Genomic DNA, 18,547 nt, shown 5'->3' on the forward strand with positions numbered 1-18,547 from the left:
ATAATATATTTTAAACATTCACTGAAAAAAAAACAGAAAACATTCTATCTAAATATTTATATATTTACAGATGAAAAGGCATTAGAGAGTTTTCTTTCCCTTTTTTAGCCCTAGTTTCATATTTGTCTGGTAGTTTTTTGTTAATTATTTAAAAAGTGTGTGTGTGTGTGTGTGATATCTAACAGCCTAATAAAAAAGATAAATTAATAAATATTTAATCTTTTTAGAATATACAAAAAAAATTACAATGCATATTTTGTTTCTCTCTCTCTATATATAGAGAGATAGAGAGAGTAGAAACAACATATCTATTAATGAAATATTACAAAAGCTTATTAAAATATATTCTCTTTCTGTTTCTTTCTCTCCAATTATTTATTTACAGATGAAAAGCATTAGAGAGAGTTATACTAGTTAAATATACATACATTTTACATACATTATTTGTTTACCAAAAAATATATATTTTGTATTTTCAACAAGATGAAACATATTATTTATTATAATTTCTTTATAAATTTATTTATTGTTTATTCTTTGAGATATTCCATCATACTAATCATACATAAGTTATCGAGCTGTTCTGTCAATTGGTGCTTGCAGGGTTGTTCTCAAACCATAACAACCCACCACAGAAAACCACTGGGACTGTCTATCCGACACAGACACATGCTTGGCATCTCAATGAGTAAAGCTTAAAGAACAGAGCCCCACAGGGCAGCACAGGACGATTTCCCATCACTGGCAGGCTGCACAGAGCATCAGAATTGATGATGATTAAGCTTTACCACCATCTGGAAGGCATATTAGGTAGAATAGTGAGCAGGATTAACAAAAGAGTTTATTTTTCTTATTCGAAAGTGAAAAAGACATGACCTTCCATTCTGTCTGTGACGCATTAAGCGAACATGAATCACCCTGAGCTCTGACTGAGCTCACGTCACTCGAGAAGTTTGATATCACACCCCCAGATGCTCCTGGTGGGCTAGGGACCACATGACATGTGATTATGCACTCTCATCTGTCCCCTGTGCCCCACAATATGACTAGAGCTGCTAAAAAGGTCTGTTTCACACTGATGTAATGGCTGTGGCCCAAATCCTAAAGAGCTGGCAGCATTTTAGGCCATTTATACTATTATATATTTAATAATTTATATGTTATGGACGTTGTGACAACTGTGTAGGGGATCCAAATGCAAGCTTTAATAAAGAGCGTAGTTGAAACAGGTAGAGTAAACACCAACAACTACATCCAAGACAAGACAAAAGAGTAATCCAAATAACATGGCAAAGGTCAGGGCAGGAAGCAAACAATCACAAAAAAGGGAAACAGTCCAGAGACAAAAACTAAGAAAATGGAAACAAGGATGCACTTAGAATTGTCTGTTAACAGTAAAAACAGGACACAGCAGTGAGTGTGTCTTCCTAATTGCAAACAGGTGTGTCTGTAATTAGTCTCTAGGCAGGGGGTTATGGGAAATGGAGTCCTGGATTGAGTGGCAAAGGTGTGAGATGGCACATGGGCACTCCATCTGGAGATTGTGACAATATAATAATATAAAGCAATTTTTTACTATTATGTATAAAACATAACTACATCTGGATTCACAAATTAATTAAATATTGGTCATTAAACACTATATATACACACAGTTTATATCGAACACTCAGATGTTCTGTTAATATAAAGTTAATATAAAGAAAAAAGCAGGTTTGTCATAATTACTGCAGATATCCTCGAGAAAAATCTTACAGTACTGTTTATGGGGGAGCTTTGAATGTTATATTTGATGATGGGAGAGTTAAAAAATATATCCTGGACATCCCTAGTGGGTAAAAAAAGTAGTTCTTGTTAAAGACTGTCATTTTTATATGTTCTATTATTTGCTGTATGACTGTCATCCACCTGGCACTGTGGAGAAATGTGCATCTCCATTGTCAGTCATTCAAAGTGGCATCAGAGCGCCATCAGTTCTGACTGGACTGACGACTATTTGTTCACACTACCAAAAGCAACTAGTTCTGGAGCGGAGAGGCACTACAAGTCGATACAAAGCTCTTGCTGTGTCATCAGATTTTCTCTCTCCAATTGTAAACACACTTTTGTCATCAAGGCGGAACCTTAAAAATGATTGTACTAAAAAAACTTCTAAGCTGTTAACTAAGAATGACTCAAAGTTAGATAGTCAGCAGTGTTGGCTACATAAAATGACTGAGGTTTTGCCATTAAACAAGTTTGATTGTTCTCTTCTGTCTTCACAGCACCTTCCAGTAGGAAGCCCGGAGATGCACTCATCATCTCTGACATAAAGAAAGGCAGCGTGGCGCACAGGTACCACCTTAAATCATTGTCTTGCAACATATCTCCTATAAAATGTACTCTTAAATTCTATAGAAACACTGATCTCCTGCATAATAACTCGTGCAGTATAGAGCCTCCAGCACAACTACACCCACCATCATCTCACGCTTTGCTATATTAAAGAAAAATACATAATAGATGGATTACATTTTCTACCCAAGTGCACAATGTTTCACTAAATATAACACACTCTGAAAAAAATAACATCCTCCGATCATTTTGAGTAAGCATAACTTATAATAAAATTTAAAAAAGAGAGTTAAAAAGTTTTGAAAAGCTTTGAAAATGATTGTGCTTGCTTTGAGTTGCCTAACATAACTTATTTTTGTATTTTGCATGGTATATATTATATGCTTTGAAAGTTTGGAGACACTACTTTTTTATTTTTTTATTTTTTTAAGAAATATATACTTTTATTTACCAACACTATTAAAATGGAGGTGCTTTAAGATGCCATAGAAGAACCTTTATGTCTAAATGGTTCCATAAAGAACCTTTAACATCTGAAGAACCTTTCTGTTTCACTAAAGGTTCTTTATGGTGAAAGAAGGTTCTTCAGATTATAAAAAAGTAAGAAAGAGATGAATCTTTAAAGAACCTTTGACTTGATGGTTCTTCAGTGGCATCACTGTGAAGAACCTTTTAAGAACCTTTATTTTTTAAGAGTAAAGAATGCATTAAATTGATCAGAAGTAACAATAAAAAGAAAGTTAATGTTACAGAATATTTATATCAAATAAAAGCTGTTCTTTTGAACTTTCTACTCAACATGGGGGCGGGGGTATCCACAAAAACAGCACAACTTGCAACATTTATAATATTAAGCACCAAATCAGCATATCAGAATGATTTCTGAAGGATCATGGGACACTGAAGACTGGAATAATGACTGCTGAAACTTGGCACACTCTCATCCAAATCAGCACTTCACCCGTGCCTTAAATAGCATCGTCTAGACCCAAATGGCGAATATAATGACATCTGTGCACAGAATTGAGCATGACTATGTGCGTATGCTATCTGCATCGACCTGTGAAAGCTTACTTATGCATATAAATGCTAATTTTCTCCAGGCCATAGAGGAGAGCTTCTGATTGAGTGCGGCTGGGAGAACGTGTAACCCTCCATATTGACATAAATCTCAGCGGCTGCCCTGAGGAAAAGTGTAGAGTGCTGTTTGAATGCATTGTTGTTGATTGTGAGGTCTATATGGGGCTGTTTGCAGTAAAATCTAATCTAGCTGTATTGACTAGCTTACATTTCACTCATAGCTCGAGGTACAGTTTCAATACAAGTTTCAGGTTGGTAAGATTTTTCATTTATTTGAAAGAAGTCTCTTATGTAAGTATGCATCTATTTGATTAAATATATATATATATATATATATATATATATATATATATATATATATATAGAAAAAATATACACATAATATTGTGAAATTAGAATGGTTTTCTATTTTAATATCTTTTCACATATTTCTGAATTAAAATTTTCTGAATTTTCAGTCACTACTCAGTTTCAGTTTCAGTCTTCAGTGTCACATAGTCCTTCAGAAATCATATAAGATGCTGATTTAGTGCTCAAGAAACATTTCTTATTATTATCCATGTTGAAAACAATTCACATTTTTAAAGAAACCTTGATACATTTTTTTTCAGGATACTTTAATAAATAGAAAGTTCAAAATAATTTATTTACTGTCAATTTTGACCAATTTAATTGATCCTTGATTTAAAAAATAAAAACGAAATGTACATTCCTTTCTCAAGCTCAACTTTCATTTCTAACGAAGGCTAATAAAGCTGAAAAACAACTACAGCAATTCTCTATGGTAATAGTTAGGGCTGTTGGGGGAGGCTTTATAGTGGTATAAGTACTTACTTTCAGCACACATACTCTAATTTCCCATGCTTTTACATAACAGAACTAGAGTTTAGAGAGTAATAGAGTTTACTTGATAATTATGCGGAGAGGAAAGAGAACTGGGTTATGTACACAGTGGAGTAGTTAAATACAGGTCTCTCTGTCTCTGTATTTAGATGTAAGATGGCCTCGGCTCTCGCAGTCTTTCACATATTGCTCTCCTCTATTTCAGCTCTATTTAAGGAGTCCAAAAATAAGTGAGCCATTTAAAATGATGAAGTGGTGGAATAATTGTGAATTCAGGCAGGATTACATCTCTGTGTCTAATCTGAATATAGAACGGCACACAATTATGGCCAATACGATAAAAGTCAGTTGTTGGTGTTGTTTTTCCTCGCGCTTCGGATCTACCTCAGTCCCTCTGGCTGCTCTTTACTCTGTGCCGTGGTCAATACACTGAATAATGGATGGGGTTTTTTTTTGCAGAAAGTGAGCTCAGACTACAATGAAATGAGTGTAAATATCTGCGTAAGGGAGAACATAAAAGACGAAATGGAGATGTGTTGAATGGTTGAAGCAATGTTAAACATTTATGCTTGTAACTCTTATTTTTTCTTGTCCTCTTTCAAAGGACGGGCACCCTGGAGCTGGGGGATAAGCTTTTGGCAATAGACAACATCCGTCTGGACAACTGCTCCATGGAGGACGCCGTTCAGATCCTGCAGCAGTGTGAAGACCTGGTTAAACTCAAGATCCGCAAGGACGAGGACAACTCAGGTACCTCTGAGCCTCTGCAACTACAACCCCCAGATGGACGCAAATTAACACTAAAAGCCCCCATGCCAGGATAGAAGACCTCAGCAAAGACGTCAAATGCAAACGTGTGTTTGCCAGGATCAAGATACAGAATAAGCTATTAGGACCTGACTGATTAGCTTCCTCTAATGTAATCTGGTTTCAAAGATACGGCAAGGACAGAAAAAGGACGACAATAGAAAAAACATGGCAGCATTATTAACTATGACTCCCTTAAAGACAGAAAAAAGATGAAGAAAGTGGAGCTGGCCAATGTAGACAAAAAAAATAGATAAGATATTTTTCACATATAAATATATATGGGAGAAAAAGGGGCTTTCATGAACATTTTTTGATTAATAGTCCTAAATGAACTGTTGAATCAAAGTAATGAATTGGTTAATTGAAACGGACAACTTGAAATGATTCAGGGAAATGAATTGATCTTACCAGCTCTTCCTCCGTCTAAATCTGAGATAGGACAGACAGACAATCAGTCTTTTCAATCTGATATTTGCAAATCATTAGACAAGGATAGATTGGGAAATTAGTTTAATAACACGCTCTTTAGAGAACTTAATGGAGAGTTAAAAGCACATTAAAAACATTGTGATGTTATACACAGTGTTGCTTAAAGGTTAGGATTTCACACATTAATAAATGAATAGTACTTTAGAAAGACTGACTGACAGTCAAAATTAAACATAAAAGTTTGATTTTACAAGGAGCTGAGATATTGAGATCACATTGCCATTTAATTCTACTAATTTATGGGTCAAGCCTGCTTTTGAACACATTCATTTACAGAATAACAGATTCATAGCTTTATATCACCTAGAAAATCATGAATATATTAAACTGATATATCGCCCTGCCTTAGTGCATAGCTACTGCTTGATGATTTTTTTTAACAGATAAAAGAATGTTCCTTCCTGACATCCTTCTTTTTACAGCTATAGTTCATTAAAAAGTCAGCCTTATGTCATTCTAAACCCAACTGACTTTCTTAAACACAACTAGCCTCTATTTCAAGTTGTTGAGACTCTGAGGGTTTGAAGTGGCTCTGCGGCTGGAAATGTCACAGTGAGATCTTTATTATCTCCAAAAGACCTCCTGGTAAACCTTTCACTTCTTCTGCCGGGCTTAACCGACATACACATCTCCCCTCGCTCCCACAACCTCACAATTCATCCCTAACACTATTAGCATTGTGCACATAGAAGAAAATGAGGTTTAATTGCTTCAATTTAATGCTCGTTTGGTTCAATTATCCGATTAGAAACCCTTGGAGCCCTCATCCAGCTTTCTCCAAAGCATTCACCCACAATCCTTTGCTACAGAGGCGTTATGCTCGCACTATAAAGCAGAACTGCGAATCACTTTTATTGGCATTCATATTTATTATATGATGCTATTCATATCATATTATACAGGACATCTATTGTGTCCATGAAAGGGCACCTTGTGTGTTCCAGTTCCTCATGTCCAAAGCCAGAGGCTCGTTTAGATCTTTCGCGCTCTCATTCATTTTTACAAGGCACTTTTTTAGAGAAATCGTCAGTCTGAGAGAGGCAGTGCTGACTGGCGTGTTAAACGAGGGTAATTTCCATCCCATCTCTCCATTAGTCCATCGTCAAATAAAACAGGCGTAATGAGCCGACCTCATGTTAACAACATCCCCAGACCCCAGCATATAGAGATAAACACACACAAACATATACAGCCAGAGCTGCTGTGATCTGACTCATATCAGCCCTTCATTAGTATGTGGGTGCGGGTGAGAGATGACATCGATTGCCCTGAGGATCTGTGCCTTTTCCTCTAGTTTCTCTTCAGCGCATTTCCTTCTCGGTGGAAGCCATGTCAGAACAGGCAGGTTGACCTCTTAATTGATGTTGGGCATTATGTATCAGCGCCACGAATATTTTATAGAACACTTTAAAGTGGATTTTGCTGTTGCTGTAGTCTCGTCTGTTTGCTGAGCTCATGCAAAATGAGTTCAATCTTATAATTAATTTACATTATGATTCCTGTAGCTCAGCTGGCACGGGGACACACATACTGACATCAAATACAGCTTGAATGCATTAAGGCACTTTGGGCAAAATGAAATGTCTGATATTTAGTTTTTTTGAAATGCATTGTGGGTCCAGGATATGGAGGTTTTGTTCTGCTTTGGATGATACGTGTATGATTTGTAGAGGTAGGTGCAGTATCCATTTTTGAAATGGATCACAGAGCCAATATCCCATTTTTTGTATTATGCATGTGAATATCTCCATTTTGCCAATCCCTTATATTTTTCTGTTTCTCATTTTTTGCTTTTATTTTCTGGATGCACCACTTCTATTATCTTCCATCATTCTTTTCTCCAATTGCCTTTACTTCCTTTCCATTCTTTCCACCATTACTCTCTAGTTTATTGCTTTTTGTAAGCATAATCAGTTGTTTCTCTTTTTCTGTTTCAGTTATGTTTTTTAGGGTTGTCAAGTCAATTAGCAATTTTAATCAAATTACATAACGTGCTGATTATTCCAATTAAATATATGCAATCTGAAAATTATATTTTTATAACAACAATTTATAATAATAATAATAAATGTATACATTTGTATATAAATTATCTTCAGCAAATATTTATATATACTGAGTCAAGTCTAATTAATATTGCATTTATATATGTGTGTGTGTGTGTGTGTGTGTGTATATGAAATTTCAATTATTAAATATTATAAAATTATAATGTATTATCAATGTATATGTATAATGTATTATATAATTATCTTCATTAATTAAAATAATTTATATTGCAATTATATTACTTTATAAATTATCCAAGAGAAACATATCTTCCTCAGATATACACTAGAAGAAATATATATATATATATATATATATATATATATATATATATATATATATATATATATATATATAATTTAAATATATATATATATTTTTTTTTGTAAAACAAATGGCAGATGGCATGCTAAGGTAGTTAAGGGACTTAAATAGTCAATGGTGGATTCAATTGACATCTCTAGTATTTTTATCCCATTACTATTTGTTTTCCTTTCAGTTCCTTTTCTTTCACATTTTCTCTCCACGTATCTCTTATTTTGGGGTCAATCCTCCTCCATCCTCCCTCCCTCCCCCCCTCCTTGCCTCCTCTCTCTGTCCGGTGTTGTGAGGGGTGTCTTCGCTCTGCTCTCTGCCCCTCTGTGAGGTATCCTACGTGATGGCAGTGTTGATAGGGACGCCCGTGTGCTGTTGGCCTGTGTTGCAGACGAGCAGGAGAGCTCTGGTGCCATCATTTACACTGTGGAGCTGAAACGCTTCGGCGGGCCGCTGGGCATCACTATCTCGGGCACCGAGGAGCCCTTCGACCCCATCATCATCTCTAGCCTCACTAAAGGTGGCCTGGCTGAGAGGTATAGCTAACATTAACATTTATTCATTTAGCTGACGCTTTTATCCAAAGCGACTTACAATTACTATATATGTCAGAGGTCGCACGCCTCTGGAGCAACTAGGGGTTAAGTGTCTTGCTCAGGGACACATTGGTGTCTCACAGTGGATTCGAACCCGGGTCTCTCACACCAAAGGCATGTGTTTTATCCACTGTCAAAATTGAATAAATATCACATTTGTTAAATCTTTATATCTTAAATCAAAAATATATTCTAAAATATAAATCCCTAGTTGTTAAAATATATATATATATATATTATATATATAATATATATATATATATATATATATAGTTGTATTTTATATTCATTCATTTTTCTTTACTCAAAGATTACTGAATATGTTAATGTATTACCTGCAGGCAACATAAGAGATTAATTGCAGTTAAGTATTTAAATCTATGAAAAGCCTTGGTGATTTTCAACTAAACTTGTTTTTCAACTACAAAAAGGAAATGGGAGAATGATGCATTGCAGTTGAAAGATATCTGGTGTGCTCTTGTCTCCACAGGACCGGTGCCATCCACATTGGTGATCGCATCCTGGCCATTAACAGCAACAGTCTGAAGGGCAAACCTCTCAGTGAGGCCATCCACCTGCTGCAGATGGCAGGGGAGTCCGTCACACTGAAGATCAAGAAGCAGGGAGAATGTGAGTGCTGACACACACACTTACGCCTCACTTCTTATAATAAAAAAAAACCTTACAAGCTGAAGGCTTGTGCTAATTTTTTATACAAATATATAAATAGTGCCTATGTATGAATTTCCTTACAAAATAAGTATTTTATTATTTGTATAAAAATGTATTTAGATAATTTGGGGTAAATAGTTAAGGTTACTTAATTATCATACTTGTTTTGTGTTCATTTAAAATTTAAATTGTCATTTACTATTTTTCTAAAACATTATTGTCTTATTATATTTCCTAAACTTTTGACTGGCGCATTCTTCACTCTTATTATCTCCGTCACTCTTTCTCTCATCCATTAACTCCCAAAGTACTGTACATCTTGGTAGCTCAAAGCAATAAAAGCTTTAAGCTAGTGAAAAGCAATAAAGCTGCCTAGCCGTGAGTCAATTAAAGCCTAAGGTCTGATTAGTTTTGTCTCCATCTATCATATACTGTAGACTGGCAGTAGACGAGGTGAAGCTACTTATCCAAGAATAAAAGATCAAATGAGCACTGATTTGTGGGCCCAATATTCTGTTCTCTGGTCTATTGACTGTGATCTGTGGGCTGAGTCAATGGTTGTCTTTATTTCCTTCTTTCTATAGTGGCAAGCCCAAAGCAGCCCTCAGTAACAGGGTGTTTGAACGATCTGAGCGATATGGAGGATGATGGTCAGGCTGGGCAGAAACTCGGTAAACTCTCAGACATCTATTCCACCACCATTCCCAGCGTGGATAGTGCAGTGGAATCCTGGGACGGCTCCGCCATGGATGCCACCTTCAGCACCCAAGGTAAAGCTGAATGAGATTTGAAACTTTTTACGAAATGCAATGTGTTTCTGCCTTTCAGATTTGAATAGGCTTTATCACAAGTAAGTCTCAGTACCCCTTGGGCAAAAATTTGATTGAAGCTACATGCTTTGAATCCTAAAATTACTTCTGTAAATTATTTGTTTAAAATTATATATATGTGTCAAAGCTGAATAAATAGCTTTCCATTGATGTATGGTTTGTTAGGATCGGACAATAATCGGCTGAGATCTGAGAACTATCTGAAAATCTGGAATCTGAGGTGCAAAAAAAAAATCTAAATGCTGAGACAATTGTCTTTCAATTTGTCCAAATGAATTCTTAGCAATGCATATTACTAATCCAAAATTAAGTTTTGATATATTTATGGTAGGAAATGTACAAAATATCTTCATGGAACATGATCTGTACTTAACCTGTTAAATGTCACCCCGTCCCGTATACGGGACGCCTACGTTGACTATACTATATTACAAGCAAATCTAATCTAATCTTGACAAACTATATATCGTTGGAAAGGTCTAAGACTCCCAAATATATATTATACCAATATTTTTTGTTAAAAATTATGTAGGAAAAGTAATAGATGAATTTATGACAAGAGTGCACCCTCAGAAATCTACATTACAAAAGTAGTTTTGACCTTTGTTTAAAAAAAAGACTTCCTCGTTGCCTTTTTCTCTGTCACATTTTAGAAATCATCAGAAGTTATATATCACTTGAAAACATAAAATCTCAAAATTCATCCTTCAAAACCCATTTTTAAATCAGACATTGCATTACCATGTAAATGGTACATCAAAATCATGTTACAAAATGTTTTCAGTCATGAATTATACAAATTTAGGTTTGTATCATGCACATTCAAGTCTATCTTCAAAAACGTGAGTGACAGTTAACAGGTTAATATCCCAATGATTTTTGGCATAAAAGAAAATTAATAATTTTGGCTATTGCTTAAAATATACCCCGGTGATTGATATTTTAGCATCAATTACTCATACTCATGCCATTCCAGCACATTATGATGAATGTTAGCAAATTCAAAATGAGATTTCAGATCATAACTCTTTTAATCACTTTTATGGTGCTTTTAAGGCCTAATTGTTGTACTTTTTGGAATTTAACAGTCCTTATACACGTTTACTTTTACTGTATTGAGAATTTTTTCTTTTTTTTTATTGAAGAACAAGACAAGTATTTTGTTTTGAGTGTTAGATATATATTAGGGATGGTAAGATTCACTGTTTCACATCGGTGCATCAGCATAAAATTGAACAATGTGATACATTCCTTAAAAAAAAGTGTGCATCGAATAATTCTATTATGGAGCTTTAAAAAAAAATATCAGTTTTATGGGGCTTTTTGTTGTCTTTTTGACAACATGATATGAGCGTGAGTAAATAATGAGAGAATTCGTCCCTTTAATATCACACTGATGCACAATACAGGCTTTTTTAACCTGGTAGGGGTTCTTCACGGTCACCATGGTAACACCACCTGTTCTCTCACATTAGCTACAACACCAGCAGTGTTGGTCCCATTGCATCCTGGGGGTTCTGATGAGTCCCAGCAGGTCTAACGTAGTTTTCCATTCTCTTTGGACCTGCAGATATGTATTTACTCAAGTAATTATTTGGAGTAATCTGCAGTGGGATACGTGTCTTTTATTAAGCCAGCTGGTGGTACAGTGCTGGGGCTAATATGGAAGAATGCATTATTTGACTAAGTGGAAAATGAGTCCTAATGAGTGCTGGGATACTCATGGCCATTTGGATAACTCGCCAGTAATGTGTTTGAATTGCAGTCAGCTCTCCTGACACTGAGGCCTCCTGGTCAAAACTAATCGCAATCATCGCTTGCTCTCAGAATGCCAAGTAGGCACATCACACATTTGAATGTTTAATTCAGAGAAATGCTTCCGATTGATTTATGAATAATGCATATTAGCATTACTCCCATGCATATCTGTGTATATGCATATGAGTGAAAATAAGTGCTGAAATAACAGTTTGCTAATTGATTCTCCAGGTTTAATTATTTAGAAACAAATGCAAGTATGAAAGGAGTAAGATTTTCTGCAAGTTTTGCTTTGTAGATAATTTCATTTGTAGGCATGCTTTAGAAAATAAAAAGAACTATATATATATATATATATATATATATATATATATATATATATATATATATATATATATGTATATATATATATATATATGTATGTATATATATATATATATATATGTATATATATATATATATATATGTATATATATATATATATATATATGTATATATATATATATATATATATATGTATATATATATATATATATATATATATATATGTGTGTAATTTGTGTGTGTGTGTCCAATTAATAATTTAGCTATTTTAGTTAAAATGAATTGTATTATTATTATAATTTCAGTTAAAATGAATTTAAATTGAATACATTTAATTTAATACAGTAATGATAATAATAATTAATAATAATGTGTTTCATTTTTTTTAATAAAATAATTTAGGTAGTTTACCTAAATAAGTAATAATGATAACAATAGTGAATATGCAAGCACTATTTCCTTTTGGAAATGCAAGTGTAAATATGAATATTGAACATTATTTGAATGTCATCACTTTTCATTTATGTAGAGATTATTAATTTCTCCCGGTGCTGCTGACATACACCTCCACAAAACCACCTTTCGTCTGGCATGTTATTTTCCGTGTCTCTCGCTCTGATGGGGTGGAAAGACACTTTCCGCTCATGTTAACAGGTTCATATGGTTGCTCTCCCCCCTCAGGCAGCGCTGCTCTCTTTCTCTCGCTGCTCCATACATAAATGAATCTCAGATGGTTGCAGAGATATGGAAACCATTCACAGGGAGCAGCAATCTGCCCCTTAAATTATGGATGATGTGGACAGAGCATAAATTTAAGTTTGCTGGCAAACGATTGGCTCTCATGGGATTCAACGAGTACAGCTGTATCCAGAGATAAGGCCGAAGCTGACTCTGAACCTGATACCTGGGAAAGTTCAAGAAACCATATGTCTGACGTCTAATACGATTAATGGTCTACCTGTATGCAATATTCAATCTCATTTTTGTTCTTGCTGAGTAAAACATATTCGTGTCGGACAGAACCTTGGGCCACCTAAGCTAATTTTTTACATATAATATTTCTAAAATATTTTAGATATTTATAAATATTATTATTGTTTTATCATTTTATTTTATTTTTTCAGACTTGTCTTTCATTTTAACTTTATAATATAGCCTTTTATAATAATAATAATAATTATAATACAAATAAATGTTTGATATAAAAAAAAATATATATATATACAGTATACATGCATTTTATTTTTTATTTTTAAATCCAAGACTACATTAAATACAGATTCAGTCCACCTCACTCTTCTGATGTTTTTTTTTTTTATTTTATTATTCAATGTATTCCATTTTTCTGTTCAGTCTATTTAATTTATTTAGCATATACCTTTGTTGTTAGTGGTAGTATTAATAAATTAATTTGATTGCAAATTTGATCACAAAACTCATTAACAACCATGACTTACAGTTATTTATATATCTTGTTTCAAGATAACCTGTTTTGTCTTTTTGATGCATGTCCTATTTGTCAGGACCTTTAGAAAGCAAGGCATAAAAATAATTATAATATAAAATAACATGCTTCTGTATCTGTATAATAATAGTCATTATTTCTGACATTTGGTGCCACTACAGACTCTGCACTGTTGTCCTTTTCTCGCCGCGTGCGCATTAATTAGTACTGTGAATTTTCCATGCACAAGATTTCTCACTTCCTTTCTTCCATACTGAAAATCAATGGACATGCAGCTAGACGTTTTAACTCCGATTCGAGACATTGTTGTTGGTTTTGTTTGCCTGGCTTCTGCACATTGCTGTCTGCGTAGGAGCAACATCAGTAACATGCGGCTGCACACGCACAGTTGGAGGGATATTAATGTCTCATCATTCAGCATTTCCAACACTTCTTTCTTGAAAAAGGGACGCAGCGCTAAAATAGCTATCGAGAGTCTTATTAAGGATTCCTCCACCTTCTCAAGCCCTGAGGGGTAAGCAAATCACTAGCAGTTAATCCTTATTGAATAGCAAGTGAATCTGAAAACCCTGAGGCTATGCAGCATTTGGCGGTGGTCGCCGAGGGAGAATCAGAGCAAAGCGTATGAAACACAATGCTGTGGCTCCCTCCGGAGATGAGTGTGTGAACACAGCTAGCATGTTGTTCTCTGCTCTCCCTATAGTCTTCATTCTGGCCTCCAGCAGTCTTGAGCCAGATTAATGATGGGAGCCTGGGAACCTGTGCATCCAGGAGCTTCTGGGTCGGTGTTGTGCGAGAGTACAGCATAATACATATGTGTATTCTCTTTCTGGAACAGTTTATTGCCGTAGCTTTCACTTTCTCTCTCTCTCTCTCTCTCTCTCTCTCTCTCTCTCTCTCTTGCTCTACCCCTCATTCACAGTCAAATAGATTTTAGGATTTGTTATTCTTTTATCAGCAGGCTAATTGTGTGCAGGGTACAAAAGTAAATGCCAAGTGCCAAATGCAAGTAACATTGTGACCTTCAGCATGAGCCACAGCAATGCATTTTGTCAAACAGCTTGAATTGTTTCATTCAATTTATTTATTTGTTTACTTATTGTAATACTTTTAGTTTTAGTTTAGTTTTTATTTCAGTTGGATTTAAAAACACAAATAAATTGCTCATTATTATTATTATCATCATCAATAATATTTAGTTACAGTTAGTTATTAGTTTTGTTTCAGTGAATCATATAGCTATTTAAATTGAATTTAGCCTTATTATTATTACTTCCATAGAAGTTCAGCTGAATGTAGCTATTATTATTTAGCTGTTATTATTATTATTGTTTTTGTTTATTTTAGTTATCAGTTTTTATTTTTTCAATGTAATATTTCTGCCGTTTCATTTAGATTTAATTTACCATTATTATTTCAATGGAATAATGAATGGAACATAATTTAGATCAAACTGCTTACTATTATTAGAAGTAATAGTAATTTATTTTAGTTATTAGTTATGTTTTAATGTAATTAGCTAATTTATCTTAATTTAATTTAGCATTATTATTAATTAAATGGAACAATTAATTTATTTAATTGGAACTGAATTTAGCTGAAAAAAAAAAAAACACTTTTAAAATGTTAAAATGCAGTTTCATGGCAAATAAGAAATATTTATGGCTAGTGCATTTTCTCTATTCACCCACTATTGGCAGAAGTAGCAAACAATTAATTTTGGACTGCTTGTGTGTGTTTGTTTCAGCTCCCACAGGTTTCCAGGCATCGGGCTACAGTTTCCACAGCCATGAGTGGAGGAATGCCAAGCCCGGCCGCGGCAGCCTCTCCCCGGTGAACAACAGCCGGCAGAGGAACAACATCCTGCCGGACTTTGGACTCGGTGTGGATGAATGGGACAGGCCAAGCGCTAGCGGGTACACTAATATACTACTTGTAACTTAGACACAACAGTTTATATACACATTCCAATATAATAATGAATCTTCTTTTTTTCATAGGATTAGTTCTCTGTTTACTAGTCGTCATGTCTTTCCAAACTCATATGCTGTTATATTCATTCATTAAACATTTATGGACCTTGACAGTTTTATTAATTATCATTATGTTCAAGAACTACATGGAAGATCTTCAGAGATTCTTCTTTTGTTTAACAGAAAAGAAATCAAGGTCTGGGTAAAACCTGGTGAGATATTAAAGGGGGCATCAGATGCCCATTTTGAGATGATTCTTTAGGGTCTTAATGAAAAATATCACACTTTCTCAATGGTATTGTAAAAAACACCCTTTTTACCTTGTCAAAGTCCAGCTCTGTTTTCAGCACACAGTTCTAGTCTGTGTTGCTTAAAATGCTAATGAGCTCTGCTGACCCCGCCCCCTCTTCTGTGGGGTGACGTGCAGACTGTAAACAGCAGCCGCTAAACTGGCTAACTAGCACAGTATTAGGAAAGGTGATTTGCAAAGATTCATAAAAACCAAGACCTACTTATGTAGATGAAGCTGGATCACGAATCATTTGCACGAAGATAAACGCATTTAGGCAGATTTTTGGGGATCTGCGCATTCCTTTCAAAAACTAAAGCAACGTTAATCCTCTGCATCTTCAGCTGCTCAGATGTCAGGAGTAAATGATTTAAATGATGAGATTACATCCAACAACAAAACACCTCAATCGCTTAATCTGAGACATTCTTGTCTTCCCCTTCACCAGAGTAGACACAATGGTTTACAGCTCACAGCTCACTCAGGGCTGGTCTTAAGACAACCTTGTCAATCAACTATTGGGGGAGGGGCCTGTGCAGAACTATGTCATTCTGACAGGAATCTCAGAGAACACTGATATGAGAAAGGGGATTTGTAAAATAGGGATTTTTTTAAAAACCACTGGGTGGATTTTTATCATTATAGGGTGGATGTGTACACACACTTCCAACACACATTTATGTTCAAACAACAACAAAAGTGAATTTTGCATCCAATGACCCCTTTAAGAGTATATTAAGGCCGCCAGGTCTATCTGATGGTTTAATGTGATGAGGCTTCTGTCTGAAACAGATTGCAGACATTATTATTCCATAAAACATATAACCGCTTTATTTTCCTAAAAATGAAGTACTGAAGTGTCAGTATCCACTGAATCATGGACTAGCTTAGTGCCAGACTCTACAAAAGGCATTGTGCCAAGTCAGTGCCACTTAACCATGTCTATAAAAATGTTTTGTTGACTTCTGAAATTCATTAAATTCAAAAGACAATCTCATACAAGGCCAACAAAACAATTTCCAAAAGTGAACTGACTTTAATATTCACATTAAGTGGGTCTTCAGCAACATTTCTCTGAATTCTGTGTGTAATAGTCTTCGTTTCAACCCAAAATGTGACTCTCAGTCATAATAACTGATCTGCGCGGTACAATCTGCAGCACATTGTATTGTCAAACGCGATGTTACTGGAGCTTTGATCGATCATTTCTGGGGTGATTCCACTTTATTCTTTGTTGGATATTTGTAATTCACATTCATTGTACTGTAGATCAAATACATAAAGCGCCCCTATGCACAGTAATGAAGCCAGCGGCTCTTAGGAAGGAAAAAGGCCTTTTTAAAGTATTTAGCTGACACTGGAGTTATGATCACCCTTTGAGTTTTCTTCACAGGATTGTACCGTTTCCATTTAATGGTTACTGTGAGCTGCCTTAAAGTGAACATGAAATCAAAGCTGACCTCAATTCATTAGTTTCTTAATGCACAGTTCATCTGTGCATACTGTGCCAACTTTTCACAACCCAATTATATTCTGATGAATCAAATCAGGGGTGAACTGAATGAATTTTTTTGTATCACTCTAATATTGAGGTAAAATGAATGCAGACCATTTCATGTTTACATTAAACCACTACAAATGGAGCTACAACAGATCATCTAGAAAACATATCAAATATACTCTAGAAAAACTGAATATAAACTTGTTCTAATGAGAAGAAACTACTGCAACTTTAAAGCATCGGTCGTTTCAAATGTTGTCAGCATTCTGCCATCTGTATTTAAATATGAAGAACTACATAACGCAAAACTTCCCTCGTCTTCTGCAGTACATATTTCTTTGTCATTTGAGAATGGTTTTATGATGGTTTTTAAATGAAGGCCCTCAAAATGTGTTCTATACAAGATGTCAAGTCTAAAACACTGTGACAGACTGAGTGAACTGGTTTGACGTTTGTGTTATTGATTGAAGCTGATCTCCCATTACAGGGCATCCACGCTGCCCACCGGTTTAATCTCAGACAGCAGGTGAGGTTCAGTGCTGTGTGCCTGTTAACCTGCACTGCTTCCCCGAACCAATCCGGCCCTTTCACTTCATAACCCAAAGCCCCACAATCCACCAGGACATCACCACCCATCACAGTGTGTCCGATCGCACCGGGTGTGTGTGTATGTGTCTCTCTTTAAGAGCCCCACCATAGCCTGCACAGATCATTGGTTGTCCCTTGCGTTCATCACGCCTGCCTGCTCATTGGCTGCTGCTTTTTTGACGTACCAGGTGGTTAAAACGTCTCGTTTGTGTTTCAAACAGGTTCACTGTGGGACACGACGGGACTGAGCCAGACCAGGAAGAGAACTTCTGGTCCCAAGCGCTAGAAGACCTGGAAACATGCGGCCAATCCGGGATCCTGCGAGAACTTGAGGTAACACGGGAAGAAAAAGGCATCCATTTGTGTTCATTCCCCTCTACCTACATTCATCCTCTAGCTCTTCCCATTCATCAACCACACTTCACAATCTTTTATCAGTAGCATGCTGTACCAATCCTGGTTTTGTGTAACAGCTCCTTCTTTTTCCAGGACAAGCCAGACAGGCTTCTGAATAAGAGAAACCTGGCCATCTTGGTACCCCTTTCCTTTCTTTGGGCTTCCTCTTTTGCTTGTAGCGCTGGCACCCAAGTGTTCTTCTCGTGCTAATGGGCTCAGAGTCTCTCGCTAGGGG

General features: G+C 35.5%; 1 protein-coding gene across 9 annotated transcripts in view; it reads left to right on the forward strand.

Annotated features, from left to right (window-relative positions):
* The window catches only part of LOC113060508 (glutamate receptor-interacting protein 1-like), a 244,521-nt gene that overhangs the window by 219,914 nt on the left and 6,060 nt on the right, over positions 1 to 18,547 (forward strand). For 3 of the 9 annotated variants that reach the window (XM_026229508.1, XM_026229472.1, XM_026229517.1), the window contains exons 15-23: positions 2,265 to 2,334; positions 4,862 to 5,007; positions 8,252 to 8,456; positions 9,007 to 9,146; positions 9,773 to 9,958; positions 15,313 to 15,481; positions 17,816 to 17,854; positions 18,138 to 18,249; positions 18,406 to 18,450. In XM_026229508.1, coding sequence (XP_026085293.1) covers positions 2,265 to 2,334; positions 4,862 to 5,007; positions 8,252 to 8,456; positions 9,007 to 9,146; positions 9,773 to 9,958; positions 15,313 to 15,481; positions 17,816 to 17,854; positions 18,138 to 18,249; positions 18,406 to 18,450 — 1,112 coding nt within the window. The remainder of the gene's footprint in view (positions 1 to 2,264; positions 2,335 to 4,861; positions 5,008 to 8,251; positions 8,457 to 9,006; positions 9,147 to 9,772; positions 9,959 to 15,312; positions 15,482 to 17,815; positions 17,855 to 18,137; positions 18,250 to 18,405; positions 18,451 to 18,547) is intronic. The other 6 variants (XM_026229499.1, XM_026229490.1, XM_026229481.1 and 3 more) reach the window with 6 other exon arrangements.

This window comes from Carassius auratus, chromosome 4 (genome assembly GCF_003368295.1).
Source record: "Carassius auratus strain Wakin chromosome 4, ASM336829v1, whole genome shotgun sequence".
Taxonomy (NCBI): domain Eukaryota; kingdom Metazoa; phylum Chordata; class Actinopteri; order Cypriniformes; family Cyprinidae; genus Carassius; species Carassius auratus.